The sequence below is a fragment of the Pristiophorus japonicus genome, chromosome 5 (assembly GCF_044704955.1).
Source record: "Pristiophorus japonicus isolate sPriJap1 chromosome 5, sPriJap1.hap1, whole genome shotgun sequence".
NCBI classification, from domain to species: Eukaryota; Metazoa; Chordata; class Chondrichthyes; family Pristiophoridae; genus Pristiophorus; species Pristiophorus japonicus.
Window position 1 is genome coordinate 242,711,371 of NC_091981.1, and position 18,990 is coordinate 242,730,360.

General features: G+C 46.3%; 1 protein-coding gene across 1 annotated transcript in view; it reads left to right on the top strand.

Annotated features, from left to right (window-relative positions):
• Nucleotides 1-18,990, top strand: part of LOC139264650 (ATP-dependent zinc metalloprotease YME1L1-like) — a 74,007-nt gene that overhangs the window by 24,840 nt on the left and 30,177 nt on the right. Inside the window, exons 2-3 of the mRNA XM_070881474.1 lie at nucleotides 14,819-14,947; nucleotides 16,866-17,037. Coding sequence (XP_070737575.1) covers nucleotides 14,819-14,947; nucleotides 16,866-17,037 — 301 coding nt within the window. The remainder of the gene's footprint in view (nucleotides 1-14,818; nucleotides 14,948-16,865; nucleotides 17,038-18,990) is intronic.

Sequence of the window (18,990 nt, forward strand, 5' to 3'; positions counted from 1 at the left end):
GTTTCCCCCCCCTCCTCCTCGTTTCCCCCCCCTCCTCCTCGTTTCCCCCCCCTCCTCCTCGTTTCCCCCCCTCCTCCTCGTTTCCCCCCCCTCCTCCTCGTTTCCCCCCCCTCCTCCTCGTTTCCCCCCCCTCCTCCTCGTTTCCCCTCCCTCCTCCTCGTTTCCCCCCCCTCCTCCTCGTTTCCCCCCCTCCTCCTCGTTTCCCCCCCTCCTCCTCGTTTCCCCCCCCTCCTCCTCGTTTCCCCCCCCTCCTCCTCGTTTCCCCCCCCTCCTCCTCGTTTCCCCCCCCTCCTCCTCGTTTCCCCCCCCTCCTCCTCGTTTCCCCCCCCTCCTCCTCGTTTCCCCCCCCTCCTCCTCGTTTCCCCCCCCTCCTCCTCGTTTCCCCCCCCTCCTCCTCGTTTCCCCCCCCTCCTCCTCGTTTCCCCCCCCTCCTCCTCGTTTCCCCCCCCTCCTCCTCGTTCCCCCCCCTCCTCCTCGTTTCCCCCCCCTCCTCCTCGTTTCCCCCCCCTCCTCCTCGTTTCCCCCCCCTCCTCCTCGTTTCCCCCCCCTCCTCCTCGTTTCCCCCCCCTCCTCCTCGTTTCCCCCCCCTCCTCCTCGTTTCCCCCCCCTCCTCCTCGTTTCCCCCCCCTCCTCCTCGTTTCCCCCCCCTCCTCCTCGTTTCCCCCCCCTCCTCCTCGTTTCCCCCCCCTCCTCCTCGTTTCCCCCCCCTCCTCCTCGTTTCCCCCCCCTCCTCCTCGTTTCCCCCCCCTCCTCCTCGTTTCCCCCCCCTCCTCCTCGTTTCCCCCCCCTCCTCCTCGTTTCCCCCCCTCCTCCTCGTTTCCCCCCCCTCCTCCTCGTTTCCCCCCCCTCCTCCTCGTTTCCCCCCCCTCCTCCTCGTTTCCCCCCCCTCCTCCTCGTTTCCCCCCCCTCCTCCTCGTTTCCCCCCCTCCTCCTCGTCGTTTTCCCCCCCCTCCTCCTCGTCGTTTCCCCCCCCTCCTCCTCGTCGTTTTCCCCCCCCTCCTCCTCGTCGTTTTCCCCCCCCTCCTCCTCGTCGTTTTCCCCCCCCTCCTCCTCGTCGTTTTCCCCCCCCTCCTCCTCGTCGTTTTCCCCCCCCTCCTCCTCGTCGTTTTCCCCCCCCTCCTCCTCGTCGTTTTCCCCCCCCTCCTCCTCGTCGTTTTCCCCCCCCTCCTCCTCGTCGTTTTCCCCCCCCTCCTCCTCGTCGTTTTCCCCCCCCTCCTCCTCGTCGTTTCCCCCCCCTCCTCCTCGTCGTTTCCCCCCCCCCCTCCTCCTCGTTTCCCCCCCCCCTCCTCCTCGTTTCCCCCCCCTCCTCCTCGTTTCCCCCCCCTCCTCCCCACTGTCAGAGAGAGAGAGAGACACACACAGAGATATGGACAGAAACACAGAGCGAGGCTGACCGAAACACCTTCCCTTCACATAAAGATAGGACTTCTATTTTTTATTTGTTATCGATTGGTTGCTTATTACTTTGGTCTTGGTGCTTTAGATGCAGGGTTCCTTCTATTTTTAATTAATTGCTTATTACTTTTTGTGCTTCGCTTAGTGCTTGGTGCTTTAAATGTACTGATTTGTTTCGTGCTCTAAATGTACTTATGCTTCTTTAATGTTGTTATGAAGGTGTTTAGTGTTTTGGAAAATCCTCTAACTTCCCTTCACCCCCTCCTCTCATTCCCCCCCCTCCCCGCCATTGATGTTGATGTGTCTGCCTCAGCCGGGAACCTACACCTTATTTATAAGAAGAGAAACAACTGTCCTCATTCAGCAGATATAAGGCAAAATATAATCGCAAGAGGTTTTAGGCCATTTTAAGTGTTTAATGCTTTAGTCCTTTGTGTTTAATGCTTCCTACCCCCAGTTTCTGGCTGTGCCTGCACTGAACTGAACTTGGGTAAGCTTTTTCAGAACTTACAAAAGTGGACACTTACTCCATTTCCATTCTAAGTTTTCGCTGCCTAAACTTGCAAAACAGGCCTAAGTGGCTGGACAACACCCCCTTTTGGGAAAAAAAAGGAACTAAAATGAAACTAAACTAACTCACTGGAACTGGAGCAAACTAAATGCCGAGAATTGCGATTTTCTAAGATACAACAAACTAAACTAATTGCTAGCAACTCCACCCGAAACTTGGGCCCTAGTTTCTTTAAGTAAGACCAGAGTTAACTCTTAATCCATGAGAAAATGCCAAAATGCAGTGGAACAAAATGACACTCTGGAGAAATAAGGCCCTGCAAGTTGTTCTTGTAGTACAGGTGCAGTGTCAGAATTCGGGACCGAAGCTGTTCCAGATTCCGAGCTTTTCTGGACTTTTGATTGTCTTTCTGACGTCACAAATCCGGAAACCTCTGACCCCAGGTTGGGTATTTCCGGATTTCAGAATGTCAGAAAGGGGGTAGATGGGGATTCCCGCTGAGGAGCTGTTTGGGCCGGCCCTGTCGAGGAGGAGGTGTTTGGGCGGGGCCCCGCCGAGGAGCTGTTTGGGCCGGCTGGCCCTGTCGCGGAGATGGTGTTTTGGGTGGGGGGGGGGGGGGCAGGGCAGAGGTGGCGAGGTACGGGCAGCAGCAGTGGGCGAGGCCAGAGATCAGGCAGCGGCGGGGCCCCGAGGCCTGCAGTGTTGGCAGGTCTGGATTCCGGAACATTTTACAGATTTCGGATGACCCTGCCACCGATCGGTCCAGATTCTGGAACTCCAGATTTTCGACGATGCACCCGTACTCATTTTGCTGATTTGCTGATGTTTGTAAGAGTTTTATCACTGCGAATGTTGTACTTTTAAGAAGAAAAATACGGAATTTTGTAAATACGTGCTTAGATTGTGATTTTAAAAAGGATTTAGTTTTAACATGGAAATGTGGTGAAGGAAGATTGAAACAGTCAGCCCTTTGTGGCATATTCAGTAACCTGATACCTGAGCCAGACTGGTCCAAAATGGTGTCTCGGGACAGCCCCAACCTGCGAGAGATCATCAGCAGCAGATCGGGGCCATAAAAGGAACGGCAAGCAGCGGCCATGGGCAGCGTGGCAGCATACCACTGCAAGGTACAGCGCGAGCTAGTGCAGGAGGGCGACGGCAGTGAAGAGGGACCTCATCAAGATCCAGGCCGCTGATTGGAGTATGGGCAGATACAGCAGGAGTGGCGAGGTTGGGGCGAAGGAGCGGCGAGAGATTGTAGAGAGATGTGATCGGGGGCCAGAAGAGGCGTGGGCCCAGGGTAGCATGGGCCAGCCCACACTGCGATATGTGTGCGCACTCGGTCCATGCAGCAGAGTAGGTCTTCAGTCGTCTTGGTTAATCCTTGCCACTGGACCAAGACCCAGCTCTGTCAAGCCCATGTGGTGGCTGATGCGCAACGGCCACCACACGTTTTAAAAAAAAAAAATCCACGCACAGGCATCTTGCAGAGAAAGATTGAAACATAGAAAATAGGTGCAGGAGTAGGCCATTCGGCCCTTCGAGCCTGCAACACCATTCAATAAGATCATGGCTGATCATTCACCTTTCCTGCTTTCTCTCCATACCCATTGATCCCTTTAGCTGTCATGGCCATATCTAACTCCTTCTTGAATATATCTAACGATCTGGCATCAACAACTCTCTGCGATAGAGAATTCCAGAGGTTAACAACTCTGAGTGAAGATGTTTCTCCTAATCTCGGTCCTAAATGGCTTACCTCTTTTCCTTCGACTGTGACCCCTGGTTCTGGACTTCCCCAACATCGGGAACATTCTTCCTGCATCTAACCTGCCCTTCAAGATGTAGTTCAAGACCTGGAATATTAGGTCCTTCATTGAAACGCCCTGTGAACGAACTCATCCTTTTTTTGGCATGGAAGCAAGTCATCCTTGTTTCCAGGGACTGCCGATGATGATGATGACCTGAGCCAGACTGGTCCAAAATGTATCCAGAGCATTGTTGCTGAATGACTAATCCAGGCTCATCGATGGAACCTGGAGTAGGTACTATTCCCATTTGACTCCAATAACTTTGCAAGTTAATCACTACACTGGCCCTAGCTGGATTAGCTACAGGAATTTATCCCTGTTTAAGTCTAGTAAGCTACAATTTTAGCTGGTTAAACTGCAGTATCTGCTTGTACACTAGGGTTCTTCAACCTTGGCTGTTGTCAACCTGCATCCATGCTCGTTGGCATGCATATATTGTATTCCTACAGAGTGAGTGCGTGCACTGCATACCAAGCAAACCAAGTCTATTGTATAGGTTCCTCAGCAGCTCATTTTGGAGATAAGCATTTCAGACATCCAACTGATCAAAACATGTTTATCCACAAGCACCACAGCTCTTAATTATCTCGCTGCAAGAACAGTTTGCTTAATCTTGTTTATTGTGGTGTTTAAAATCACCTTGTATTCATGCTGTTACGTTGATCAAAAGGACACAGTCCCTACTTGTGCACCTCTTCATAGAATCGTTTAGTATGCTGCTCAGTGATTTTGATTAGGCAGTAACATTTAAGTTTTCCCTTGAAAATTGACCAAGCTGTGTGACACTTACAAATAAGTATCTATCAGTAGGTGAGCATTTAAGGCAAGTATCAGCTGAACATTTAGGGAACAGTGATCATAGTTTCATAAGGTTTAGATTAGTTAATGGAAAAGGGCAGGGAGCAATCTACAGTCAAAATGTTTAACTGGGGGAAGGCAAATTTCAGTGGGATGAGAACGGATCTGGCCTGGGTAAACTGGAATCAAAGATTGGCAGGCAAAACTGTAGTGGAACAATGGGCTGCCTTTAAAGAGGAAATAGTTTCGTTACATTCAAGGTACATTCCCACGAGGGGGAATAGTAGGGCAACTCAAGTCAGAGCTCACTGGATGATGAAACAGATAGCGAATATGATGAAGCACAAAGTGTGCGCATGACATGTCTGGTTGCAAACACATCTGAGAAGTGGGCTAAAGGTCAGAGGAGAAGTGAAAAAGACAATGAGGGGTAAAGAGAGTGTATGAGAATAGAATGGCAGCCAACATAAAAGATAATTCCAAAAGTCGTCTTTTGGCATATAAATAGTAAAAGGGTAGTAAGAGAAGGGATGGGGCCTATTAGGGACCAGAAAGGAGACCTATGCATGGAGGCAGAGTGTATAGCAGAGATAGTAAATGAGTACTTTGCATCTGTATTCACCAAGGAAGAAGATACTGCCATAGACAGTGAAGGAGGAGGTAGTGGAGACACTTGACAGGATAAAAATTGATAGAGGTATTCGAAAGGCTGGCTGTACTTTAAAGTAGATAAATCACCAGGAGCGGATGGGATGCATCCCAAGATGTTGAGGAAATTGAAGGCGGAAATTGCGGAGGTACTGGCCATAATATTCCAATCCTCCATAGATACAGGGCTGGTGCCAGAGGACTGGAGAACTGCAAATGTTGTACCCTTGTTCAAAAAAGGGTGTAAAGATGAACCCAGCAACTACAGGGCAGTCAGTTTAACCTCTATAGTGGGGAAGCTTTTAGAAACAGTAATCAGGGACAAAATTAACAGTCACTTGGATAGTGGTGGATTAATTGAGGAAAGCCAGCATCGATTTGTTAAAGGCAAATCGTGTTCAACCAACTTGATCGAGTTTTTTTGATGCGGTAAAAGAAGGTTGATGACGTAGTGTATATGGATTTCCAAAAGGCGTTCAACGAAGTGCCACATAATAGGCTTGCTAACAAAATTGAAGCCCATGGAATAAAAGAGACAGTGGCAGCATGGATACAAAATTGGCTCAGTGACAGGAAACAGAAAATAGTGGTGAACGGTTGTTTTTCAGACTGGAGGAAGGTACACAGTGGTGGTCCCCAGGGGTCGGTTCTATTACCACTGCTTTTCTTGGTATATATTAATGACTTGGGACATTAGAACATAAGAAATGGGAGCAGGGGTAGGCTCTACAACCCCTTGAGCCTGCTCCACCATTCAATAAGCTCATGGCTGATCATCGACCTCAACTCCACTTTTTCGCCCGATCTCCAAATCCCTTGATTTCCCTGGGCTCAAAATCCATCTATCTCAGCCTTGAATATATTCAGAGACTCAGCAACCACAACCATCTGGGGCAGAGAATTCCAAAGATTCACAACCCTCTGAGTGAAGAAATTCCTCCTCATCTCTGTCTTAAATGACCTATCCCTTATCCTGAGACTCTGCCCCCTAGTTCTAGACACTTCAGCTAGGGGAAACAACCTCTCAGCATCTATCCTGTCAGTCCCCTTCAGAATCTTGTATGTTTCAATGAGATCACCTCTCACTCTTCGAAACTCCAGAGAGTATAGGCCCATTCCACATAGGACAGCTCTCTCATCCCAGGAATCAATCTTGTGAACCTCTGTTGTACCACCTCCTACCTAGGTAGGTATATCCTTCCTTCGATAAGGAGAACAAACTGTGCACAGTACTCCAGATGTAGTCTCTCCAGTGTCCTGTACAATTGTAGCAAGACTTCCTTACCCTTATACTCCAACCCCCCTGCAATAAAGGACAACATGCCATTTGCCTTCCTTATTGCTTTCTGTACCTGCATGCTAGCTTTCTGTGCTTCTTGCACAAGGATACCCAAATCTCTCTGAACACCAACATTTAAAAATTTCTCACCATTTAAAAAAATATTCTGTTTTTCTATTCTTCCTACCAAAGTGAATAATCTCACATTTCCCCACATTATCATCATCATAGGCAGTCCCTTGAAATTGAGGAAGACTTGTTTCCACTCTCAAAAGTGAGTTCTCAGGTGAGTGTACAGTCCAATACGGGAATTACAGTCTCTGTCACGGGTGGAACAGACAGTGGTTGAAGGAAAGGGGTGGGAAGTCTGGTTTGCCGCATGCTCCTTTCACTGCATGCTCTGGGCGACGAGACTCGGTGTTTAGCGCCCTCCTGGATGCTCTTCCTCCACTTAGGGCAGTCTTGGGCCAGGGATTCCCAGGTGCCGGTGGGGATGTTGCACTTTATCAAGGAGGCTTTGAGGGTGTCCTTGAAACGTTTCCTCTGCCCACGCTTGCTGTGTAGGAGTTCCGAGTAGAGCGTTTGCTTTGGGAATCTCGTGTCGGGCATACGGACGATGTGGCCTGCCCAATGGATCTGGTCGAGTGGGGTCAGTGCTTCGATGCTGGGAATGTTGGCCTGATCGAGAATACTGACATTGGTGCATCTATCCTCCCTGTGGATTTGCAGGATCCTGCGGAGGCAGCGCTGGTGGTACTTCTCCAGCGCTTTGTGAGGTGTCTACTGTATATGGTTCACGTCTCTGAGTCATATAGAAAGGTGGGTATGACTACTGCCCTGTAGACTATAAGCTGGGTGCCAGATTTGAAGTCTTGGTTTTCAAACACTCTCTTCCTCAGGTGATCTTGCTGCCCACGCACTTAATCTATCTATATCCCTTTGCAGATGCTTTGTGTTCTCCTCACAGCTTTGTATAGTTAGAAAACTTGGATACATTACACTCAGTCCCTTCAAAAACATCATTAATGTAGATTGTAAATAGCTGAGGCTCCAGCACTGATCCTTGCAGCACCCCACTAGTTACAGCCTGCCAACCTGAAAAAGACCCATTTATCCCTACTATCTGTTTTCTTTCCATTAACCAATCCTCTATCCATGCTAATACATTACAGTTGTACCTCTCCAGTCCGGCACCCTTGGGACCTAACTGGTGCCGGATCAGAGAATTTTCTGGACCACTGGAGGTCATGCCGACCCTTGCATTGTCAGCAGTACCCTAGACTTGCCGGGTGCTGCTGACAGTGACCCAGCCGCGATCTGCGCATGCGCGGTGCAGAAGCCTACAGCACAACATTTCTCAGGCCCAGCTTGGCGCCTCAGTCAGCCGCCATGCTCCTCGATCCCTCTTCGCGCCAACCCGACCAAGGAGGGAATACCAGAGGCAGTGGAGGAGAAGAGGAGCAGCCAGACCCAGGACACAGCACACCCCCATGTCGGGAATGATGCCGGACCAGAGAGTCCCGGACTGGAGAGGTACAACCTGTACCTCCAATCATATGAGCCCTTATCTTGTGTAATAACCTTTTATGTGGCACCTTATCAAATGCCTTTTGGAAATCCAAATATACTACATCCACTGGTTTCCTTTATCGACCCTGCTAGTTACATCCTCAAAAAAGCTCTAATAAATTTGTCAAACACAATTTCCCTTTCATAAAACCATGTTGACTCTTCCTAATCATGTTATGATTATCTAAGCGCCCTGATACCACTTCCTGAACAATGGATTCCAGAATTTTCCCGATGACTGATGCCAGGCTAACTGGCCTGTAGTTTCCGGTCTTCTCTCTCCCTCCTTTCTTGAACAGTGGTGTTATATTTGCTAAAAGCTTCTATAGATATGTGAAGAGAAAAAGGTTAGTGAAGACAAATGTAGGTCTCTTGCAGTCAGAATCAGGTGAATTTATAATGGGGAACAAAGAAATGGCAGAGCAATTGAACAAATACTTTGGTTCAGTCTTCACTAAGGAAGACACAAAACATTCCGGAAATACTAGGGGACCGAGGGTCTAGCGAGAAGGAGGATCCTTATTGGTCACGAAATTGTGTTAGCGAAATTGATGGGATTAAAGGCCGATAAATCCCCTGATAGGCTGCATCCTAGAGTACTTAAGGAAGTGGCCCTAGAAATAGTGGATGCATTGGTGATCTTTTTCCAACATTCTATTGACTCTGGATCAGTTCCTATGGACTGGAGGATAGCTAATGTGATACCACTTTTTTAAAAAAGAGGGAGAGAGAAAACAGGGAATTATAGACCGGTTAGCCTGACATCGGTGGTGGGGAAATGTTGGAATCAATTATTAAAGATGAAATAACAGCGCATTTGGAAAGCAGTGACGGGATCGGTCCAAGTCAGCATGGATTTATGAAAGGGAAATCATGCTTGACAAATCTTCTAGAATCTTTTGAGGATGTAACTAGTAGAGTGGACAACCAGTGGATGTGGTGTATTTGGACTTTCAAAAGGCTTTTGACAAGGTCCCACCCAAGAGATTGGTGTGCAAAATTAAAGCACATGGTATTGGGAGTAATGTATTGACGTGGATAGAGAACTGGTTGGCAGACAGGAAGCAGAGAGTGGGAATAAATGGGTCCTTTTCAGAATGGCAGGCAGTGACTAGTGGAGTGCTGCAGGGTTCAGTGCTGGGACCCCAGCTATTTACACTATACATTAATGATTTAGATGAAGGAATTGAATGTAATATCTCCAAGTTTGCAGATGACACTAAGCTGGGTGGCGGTGTGAGCAGTGCGGAGGATGCTAACAGGCTGCAAGGTGACTTGGACAGGTTAGGTGAGTGGGCCAATGCATGGCAGATGCAGCATAATGTGGATAAATGTGAGGTTATCCACTTTGGTGGCTAAAACAGGAAGGCAGAATATTATCTGAATGGTAAAACAAAAAGGAGACAAAAGCAAAAGACAGAAAGGAGATGAGGAAAAGTGGAGGGCAGAGAAACCCAAGAAAAAGAACAAAAAGGGCCACTGGACAGCAAAATTCTAAAAGGACAAAGGGTGTTAAAAAAATCAAGCCTGAAGGCTTTGTGTCTTAATGCAAGGAGTATCGTAATAAGGTGGATGAATTAACTGTGCAAATAGATGTTAACAAATATGATGTGATTGGGATTATGGAGACGTGGCTCCAGGATGATCAGGGCTGGGAACTCAACATCCAGGGGTATTCAACATTCAGGAAGGATAGAATAAAAGGAAAAGGAGGTGGGGCAGCATTGCTGGTTAAAGACGAGATTAATGCAATAGTTAGGAAGGACATTAGCTTGGATGATGTGGAATCTATATGGGTAGAGCTGCAGAACACCAAAGGGCAAAAAACGTTAGTGGGAGTTGTGTACAGACCTCCAAACAGTGGTAGTGATGTTGGGGAGGGCATCAAACAGGAAATTAGGGGTGCATGCAATAAAGGTGCAGCAGTTATAATGGGTGACTTTAATATACACATAGATTGGGCTAGCCAAACTGGAAGCAATACGGTGGATGAGGATTTCCTGGAGTGCATAAGTGATGGTTTTCTAGACCAATATGGCGAGGAACCAACTAGGGGGGAGGCCATTTTAGACTGGGTGTTGTGTAATGAGAGAGGATTAATTAGCAATCTCGTTGTGCGAGGCCCCTTGGGGAAGAGTGACCATAATATGGTGGAATTCTGCATTAGGATGGAGAATGAAACCGTTAATTCAGAGACCATGGTCCAGAACTTAAAGAAGGGTAATTTTGAAGGTATGAGGCGTGAATTGGCTAGGATAGATTGGCGAATGATACTTAAGGGGTTGACTGTGGATGGGCAATGGCAGACATTTAGACTGCATGGATGAACTACAACAATTGTACATTCCTGTCTGGCGTAAAAATAAAAAAGGGAAGGTGGCTCAACCGTGGCTATCAAGGGAAATCAGGGATAGTATTAAAGCCAAGGAAGTGGCATACAAATTGGCCCGAAATAGCAGCGAACCCGGGGACTGGGAGAAATTTATAACTCAGCAGAGGAGGACAAAGGGTTTGATTAGGGAAGGGAAAATGGAGTAAGAGAAGAAGCTTGCAGGGAACATTAAGACGGATTGCAAAAGTTTCTATCGATATGTAAAGAGAAAAAGGTTAGTAAAGACAAACGTAGGTCCCCTGCAGTCAGAATCAGGGGAAGTCATAACGGGGAACAAAGAAATGGCAGACCAATTGAACAAGTACTTTGGTTCGGTATTCACTAAGGAGGACACAAACAACCATCCGGATATAAAAGGGGTCAGAGGGTCTAATAAGGAGGAGGAACTGAGGGAAATCCTTATTAGTCGGGAAATTGTGTTGGGGAAATTGATGGGATTGAAGGCCGATAAATCCCCAGGGCCTGATGGACTGCATCCCAGAGTACTTAAGGAGGTGGCCTTGGAAATAGCGGATGCATTGACAGTAATTTTCCAACATTCCATAGACTCTGGATCAGTTCCTATAGAGTGGAGGGTAGCCAATGTAACCCCACTTTTTAAAAAAGGAGGGAGAGAGAAAACGGAATTATAGACCGGTCAGCCTGACCTCAGTAGTGGGTAAAATGATGGAATCAATTATTAAGGATGTCATAGCAGTGCATTTGGAAAGAGGTGACATGATAGGTCCAAGTCAGCATGGATTTGTGAAAGGGAAATCATGCTGGACAAATCTTCTGGAATTTTTTGAGGATGTTTCCAGTAGAGTGGACAAGGGAGAACCAGTTGATGTGGTATATTTGGACTTTCAGAAGGCTTTCGACAAGGTCCCACACAAGAGATTAATGTGCAAAGTTAAAGCACATGGGATTGGGGGTATTGTGCTGACGTGGATTGAGAACTGGTTGGCAGACAGGAAGCAAAGAGTAGGAATAAATGGGTACTTTTCAGAATGGCAGGCAGTGACTAGTGGGGTACCGCAAGGTTCTGTGCTGGGGCCCCAACTGTTTACATTGTACATTAATGATTTAGACGAGGGGATTAAATGTAGTATCTCCAAATTTGCGGATGACACTAAGTTGGGTGGCAGTGTGAGCTGCGAGGAGGATGCTGTGAGGCTGCAGAGCGACTTGGATAGGTTAGGTGAGTGGGCAAATGCATGGCAGATGAAGTATAATGTGGATAAATGTGAGGTTATCCACTTTGGTGGTAAAAACAGAGAGACAGACTATTATCTGAATGGTGACAGATTAGGAAAAGGGGAGGTGCAACGAGACCTGGGTGTCATGGTACATCAGTCATTTAAGGTTGGCATGCAGGTAAAGCAGGCGGTTAAGAAAGCAAATGGCATGTTGGCCTTCATAGCGAGGGGATTTGAGTACAGGGGCAGGGAGGTGTTGCTACAGTTGTACAGGGCCTTGGTGAAGCCACACTTGGAGTATTGTGTACAGTTTTGGTCTCCTAACTTGAGGAAGGACATTCTTGCTATTGAGGGAGTGCAGCGAAGGTTCACCAGATTGATTCCTGGGATGGTGGGACTGACCTATCAAGAAAGACTGGATCAACTGGGTTTGTATTCACTGGAGTTCAGAAGAATGAGAGGGGACCTCATAGAAACGTTTAAAATTCTGACGGGTTTAGACAGGTTAGATGCAGGAAGAATGTTCCCAATGTTGGGGAAGTCCAGAACCAGGGGTCACAGTCTAAGGATAAGGGGTAAGCCATTTAGGACCGAGATGAGGAGAAACTTCTTCACCCAGAGAGTGGTGAACCTGTGGAATTCTCTAGCACAGAAAGTAGTTGAGGCCAATTCACTAAATATATTCAAAAGGGAGTTAGATGAAGTCCTTACTACTAGGGGGATCAAGGGGTATGGCGAGAAAGCAGAAAGGGGGTACTGAAGTTGCATATTCAGCCATGAACTCATTGAATGGCGGTGCAGGCTAGAAGGGCCGAATGGCCTACTCCTGCACCTATTTTCTATGTTTCTATGTGACAGATTAGGAAAAGGGGAGGTGCAACGAGACCTGGGTGTCATGGTACATCAGTCATTGAAAGTTGGCAAGCAGGTACAGCAGGAGGTGAAAAAGGTAAATGGCATGTTGGCCTTCATAGCGAGAGGATTTGAGTATAGGAATAGGGAGGTCTTACTGCAGTTGTACAGGGCCTTGATGAGGCCACAGCTGAAATATTGTGTTCAGTTTTGGTCTCCTAATCTGAGGAAGGACGTTCTTGCTATTGAGGGAGTGCAGCGAAGGTTCACCAGACTGATTCCCAGGATGGCAGGACTGACATATGAGGAGAGACTGGATCGACTGGGCTTGTGTTCACTGGAGTTTAGAAGAATGAGAGGGGATCTCATAGAAACATAAAATTCTGACGGGATTGGACAGGTTAGAGGCAGAAATAATGTTCCCGATGCTGGGGAAGTCCAGAACCAGGGGTCACAGTCTAAGGATAAGGGGTAAGCCATTTAGGACCGAGATGAGGAGAAACTTCTTCACTCAGAGTTGTTAACCTGTGGAATTCTCTACTGCAGAAAGTTGTTGAGGTCAGTTCGTTAGATATATTCAAAAGGGAGTTAGATATGACCCTTACGGCTAAAGGGATCAAGGGGTATGGAGAGAAAGCAGGAAAGGGATACTGAGGTTGAATGATCAGCCATGATCTTATTGAATGGTGGTGCAGGCTCGAAGGGCCGAATGGCCTATTCCTGCACCTAATTTCTATGTTTCTATGTTACCTTCCAATCCGCTGGGACCATTCTAGAATCTGGGGAATTTTGAAAAATCAAAACCAATGCATGGGTGTACAGGGCACAATTACAAAATTTGCAGATGACAAAACTTGGAAGTATAATGAGCAGTGCGGAAGATAGACTTCAGGAAGACATAGACCGGCTGGTGAAATGGCCGGACATGTAGCAGATGTAATGCAGAAAAATGTGAAGTGATGAATTTTGGTAGAAAGAATGAGGAGAGGACATATAAACGAAATCCTAAAGAGGGTGCACGAACAGAGACCTGGGGTTATGTGAGCATAAAGCGTTGAATTTGGCAGAGCAGGTTGAGAAAGTAATTAAAAAGGCTTGCGAGATCCGAGGCTTCATAAATAGAGTTATAGAGTACAAAAGTGTGGAAATTATGATGAACCTGTGTAAAACACTGGTTCGGCCTCGGCTGGAGTACTGTGTCCAATTCTGGGCACCACACTTTATGAAGGATGTAAAGCCTTGGAGAAGGTGCTGAAAAGATTTACGAGAATGATTCTAGGAATGAGGGACTTTAGTTACGTTGATAGACTGGAGAAATTGGAGCAGAGAAGATTGTGAGGAAATTTGATAGTGGTTTTCAAAATCATTAGGGGTTTGGACAGAGTAGATAGAGAGAAACTGTTCCCATTGGCAGAAGGTCGAGAACCAGAGGACACAGATTTAAGGTGATTGGCAAAAGAACCAAAGGCGACGTAAGAAAAACTTTTTAATGCAGCGAATGGTTAAGTTCTGGAATGCACTGCCTGAAAGGGGTGGTGGAGACAGATTCAAATTTATCTTTCAACAGGGAGTTGGATAACTATCTGAAAGAAAAAAATTCCAGGACTATGGGGAAAGGGCAGGGGAGTGGGACGAGCTGAAAGTCAGCACGAGCTCGACAGGCTGAATAGCCTACTTCTGTGCTGTAACCATTCTATGCTTCTATGATTTAATAAATGAATAGCAGATTTCATTAAAAACTACACAATGCAGTTGTAATACATCCTGTTTACCTCCCCCTTGTCTTTGCGCCCCCCCCCCCCCCCGGGTGGGAGTCATTAGTTGATCATTAGAAATTCACGTACACATTTGACAGAGGGCAGATACCAGGAACTCCTCCACTTTGATGGTTTGATTTCCTACATTACAACAGTGAACACACCAAAAGTACTTCATTGGTTGTAAAGTGCTTTGGGATGCCCTGAAATTGTAAAAGGCGCTATATAAATGCAAATCTTTTTTGATGATGTAGATGTTCGAGTTTGGAAAAGTTACCAATCTGCTGTGAGGTTCACTCGAGATTCAAGCTGCTGGGCCCCAGGTTGGTGCTGGCGCTGGGTAAGCTTGAATCTGAAGTAGATGTGTTGACACTTTTCAGTGGAATTCTGCATTCTGAAAATTTAAGTTTCTAATGGCAGATATATTTGTTTACAAAAGCCTGAATTAATATCAGTAGAGTATATGGAGCAGTAATATTATTGAAATTGTTCATTCTTTAACAGGTAAACCTTACTCTTTACATTGTCATGCATGTTTTGCTGTTAAATTTTTTTTAACCTAACTTTGAGAAATGTAAAGCTATTTAAAAGGCCAAGTATAACAATCCTTATTTTATGCATTTTGTAGGTAACTGTCCCTCTAAGTCAGCTGATCAGCGCCTTCCATTCGCTTAAAAACTCGGCAAGCTCAGTCAGTTCTGCATCTATACAGTGTCTGCAAAGAGAAGCGCCCCAAGAACGTGATCAAGTTAATGAGGTATGTTTGATTAAATTGTGTATCCCTCTCCGCCTCGGGCCCGCCGCGCACCCCCTCACTGACCTGTGTCCCTGCCCTGCGCTCTCCAGCCTCTGCTCTCCCTCTTCCCCGCCTCGCGCGCCCCCCAATTCCGCCTCGCACCCCCCTCCGCTGTCCCCTCTCCCCCCTCCCTCTCTCTCCCCTTTCCCTCCCTCTCTCTCTTCCCCCCCCTTTCCCTCCCTCTCTCTCTCTCCCCCCTCTCCCTCCCTCTCTCCCTCCCTCTCTCTCTCCCCCCTCTCTCTCCCCCTCTCTCTCCCTCCCTCTCTCTCTCCCCCCTCTCCCTCCCTCTTTCTCTCCCTCTCTCTCCCCCTCTCCCTCACTCTCTCTCCCCTCTCCCTCCCTCTCGCGCTCCAACCCCCCCCCCCCCCTCTCTTATCAGCGATCTGGGAATAGAAGATTTTTTAGTGTGGTGTGAAGGTGAGAAACAACCTCAAGAGAGAACTTCAAAATGTAAGGCACAAATAAACCATGGTATTCTAGTGTTTTTCAGATGTCTTGTAGCCTGTATTTCATAAAGTAGAAGAACATGGCGTTTGATGTATTGTTGCAATTTTCTTTTTTCCTCTTCTCTCTCTCATTTCCAGTTTTTTGGCTTTTTTATAACACATTTGCTAGGATTTACATGAGAGTATCCTCGGTGACTTGACTTCACCACCTTCTCTATATTATCTCTTCTCTTTCCAAGTGGAAAGTTCTTAAGATGTGCTTGGTACTTTCCAGCTGAAGTCAGGGACTTGGGTAGGATGCAAATGTCTGCATAGTATACATAATATTTACAGCTCAGAAACAGCCCATTTGGCTCAATGTGTTCTGTCCCTTTCTCCCTCATGTGTTTAGCTTCCCCTTAAATGCATCTATCCTAGTTACCACAAGGACTTCGGTGGCTCACCACCACCTTCTCTCGGGCAATTAGAGATGGGCAATAAATGCTGGCGTTGCCGGCGATGCCCACAACCCAGAACAATTTAAAAAAAAAAATCCTAGTTGCCTCAACTATTCTGTGTGGTACCGAGTTCCACATTCTAACCGCTCCCTGGTTAAAGAACTTTCTCCTGAATTCCCTATTGGATTTGTTAGTGACTTTTATATTTATGGCCCCTAGTTCTGGTCTCCCCTGCAAGTGAAACTATCTTTTCTAAGTCTACCCTATCAAATCCTTTCATAATCTAAAAAGTTCCATTCACACCTCGGTCTTTTTTTAAAATCTAGAGAAAAGAACCCTACCCTGTTCAATCTTTCCTGATGGGTATAACCTCAGTTCTGGTATCATTCTAGTGAATCTTTTTACACCTTCTCCAGTCCCTCTATATCCCAGATGTGGTCTAACAAAGATTATATGCAAGTTTAATAACTTCTCTGCATTTCATTTTTTTTCCCCTCTAGAAATTAATCCCAGTGCTTTGTTTGCTTTTTTATTACTTATTAACTGCGTTGCTACTTTTAGTGATTTGTGTATCTATACTCTCAGATCCCTCTGTTCCTTTACCCCATTTAGACACTTATTTTCCAAGGACTATTTAGTGCATCAGTAAGATGTAACCTTAAAGTTGTTGTTTATAATAAACCTTTAACCCATTTCCACAAATTTATTCTCTTTTTTTTCACCCCTGCCCATTGGTTTCTTGGCTCTGGGCTCAGCTCTTCTGCAATCATATCTCAATGTAGTTAAAGTTGAAGTTATAGAATTGTTTTTGTTCGTTACCAAGTCAGTCTATGTAACATTTGAATTATGTGTGGTTTTGGAAATTGTTTTGATCAATCCTAAGCACTGATGTTGGTCTAACAAAATGTCCACATTTATTAAGCAATATAAAATACATTGGTTAGACAAAGGGACTACTTTTCCATTTAAAAAAATTCTTTTGAATGTTTTTTTCAGCCTGTGCTTAACTTAAGGGAATTTGGACTGTCTGATTTGAAAACCAGCCAGCTAGATGAATTGGTAGGCAGATTACTCCCATGTTTGTCTCCAAGTGACTCAAGCCCTCATCAGCCATCGCAATGGCAAATGTCCCATGTTTCATCACAGTCCTTCTTTGAAAATAAACATGGTAAGTAACCCTTTTGTCCTCTTTCTGTTCAGCAAGGAATGCCTTTCAGTGAATGGAGCAACTTTCCACTTGTCACTCTGTCAAAATGCCCTTTATCCTATTAGTGGACCTCTACTGGAGAGTGTGTATAGGTTGACATTGAGTATGGGATTGGGCTTAGTTAAGCAAGTGGTGTTCATTGATGGAGGCAGGCAATGCATTTCACACAATGTGGTGGGAAATATTCAGATGTTAGCAAACAGTCATGAAAAGTCTTGCTAATTCTTTGTATTGTGGTTCGTTCAAACATCTGTACTAATGCTGTTTACATTCTGTATAAAATTGCAAATCTTAACTACATTATATTAAAATGTAGTGGACCCTTGATTATCCCTCAATGGAGGGGGGTCACCCAAATGGAAAATATAAATGAGATAATAGAATCTTTCCCAATTACTGTAAACTGCTGAATCTTTACTCCGAAGGTGAGAATGTGGAATTTGTTACCACGTGGAGTGATTGAGGTGAATTGCACAGATGCATTTAAGATGAAGTTAGATAAATGCATGAGGGAGAAAATAATAGCATATGTTGACAGGATGATAAAGTAAGGAAGTGGGGGGAGATGAGGCTTGTGTATAGCTGTTGGGCCGAATGGCCTGTTTCTGTGGTGTAAAATTCAGTGTCGTGATCTATCTCTCCCTACTATCTCTAGCAGCGCACTCCTTCATTATTCTTAGTAAGGTCACCTGGCCTCGCAGCAGATGGACAAAAAGCTATCCCTGCTGTCAACTATGACTGCCCCACTAGCGATCCCATTCTAGGACTGATCTCAGCAGAGCTGATAGAAACATAGAGACATCAAAATTTACAGCGCAGAAGGAGGCCATTTTGGCCCATCGTGTCTGCGCCGGCCGACAAAGAGCCACCCGGCCCTCGGTCAGCAGCCCTAATAGTTGCATATAAACCTATGAAAAATGGCGGAAAGGCAAAGAGCATCCGGCTCAACCAGTCTGCCCCACAGAACTGCGATACCCCATGCATCGCAACATTTTACACTCCACGCCAAACAGAGCCATGCAATCTCCTGGGAGAGGCAAAAAAAGAGAAACCCAGGCCAATTGGGGGGGAAAAAATCTGGGAAAATTCCTCTCCAACCCGTCCAGGAAATCATTCTGGCCGTATTCGATTCCCTGAAGTACTTACCATCGCATCTGCGCCAGCCATCAAGAGGTTATCCAGTCTAATCACACTTATCAGTTCTAGATCCATAACGCTGCAGGTTACGGCACTTCAAGTGCCCATCCAAACACTTTTTAAATGTGGTGGGGGTTTCTGCCTGTAACACCCTTCCAAGCACTGAGTTCTAGACCCCCGCAACCCTCTGCATGAAGAAGCTTCACCTCGAAACCTTCCACCAACCACTTTAAAACTATGCCCCCTCATAATTGACCCTTCCACCAAGGGAAATAGGCCCTATATCAAGGCCCCTCAAAATTTTATGCCCCTCAAAATTTTATACACCTCAATGAGATCTCCTCTTGGTCTCCTTTGTTCCAAAGAGAACAAATCCAGCCTATCCAATCTGTCCTCATAGCTAAGATTCTTCATTCCAGGCAGCATCCTCGTAAATCTCCTCTGCACCCTCTCCAATGCAATCACATCCTTCCTGTAATACAGTGACCAGAACTGCATGCAATATTCCAGCTGTGGCCTCACCAGAATATTATACAATTTAAGCATAACCTCCCTGCTCTTGTATTCTATGCCTTGGCCAATAAAGGCAAGCATTCCACATGCCTTCTTAACCACCTTATCCACCTGGCCTACTTTCAGGGATCTGTGGACATGCACCCCAAGGTCCCTTTGTTCATCTACACTTGTAAGTGGCCGACCGTTTAATGTATATACCCGTTCCTTATTAGCTCTCCCCAAGTGCATTATCTCTCACTTCTCCGAAATAAATTCCATTTG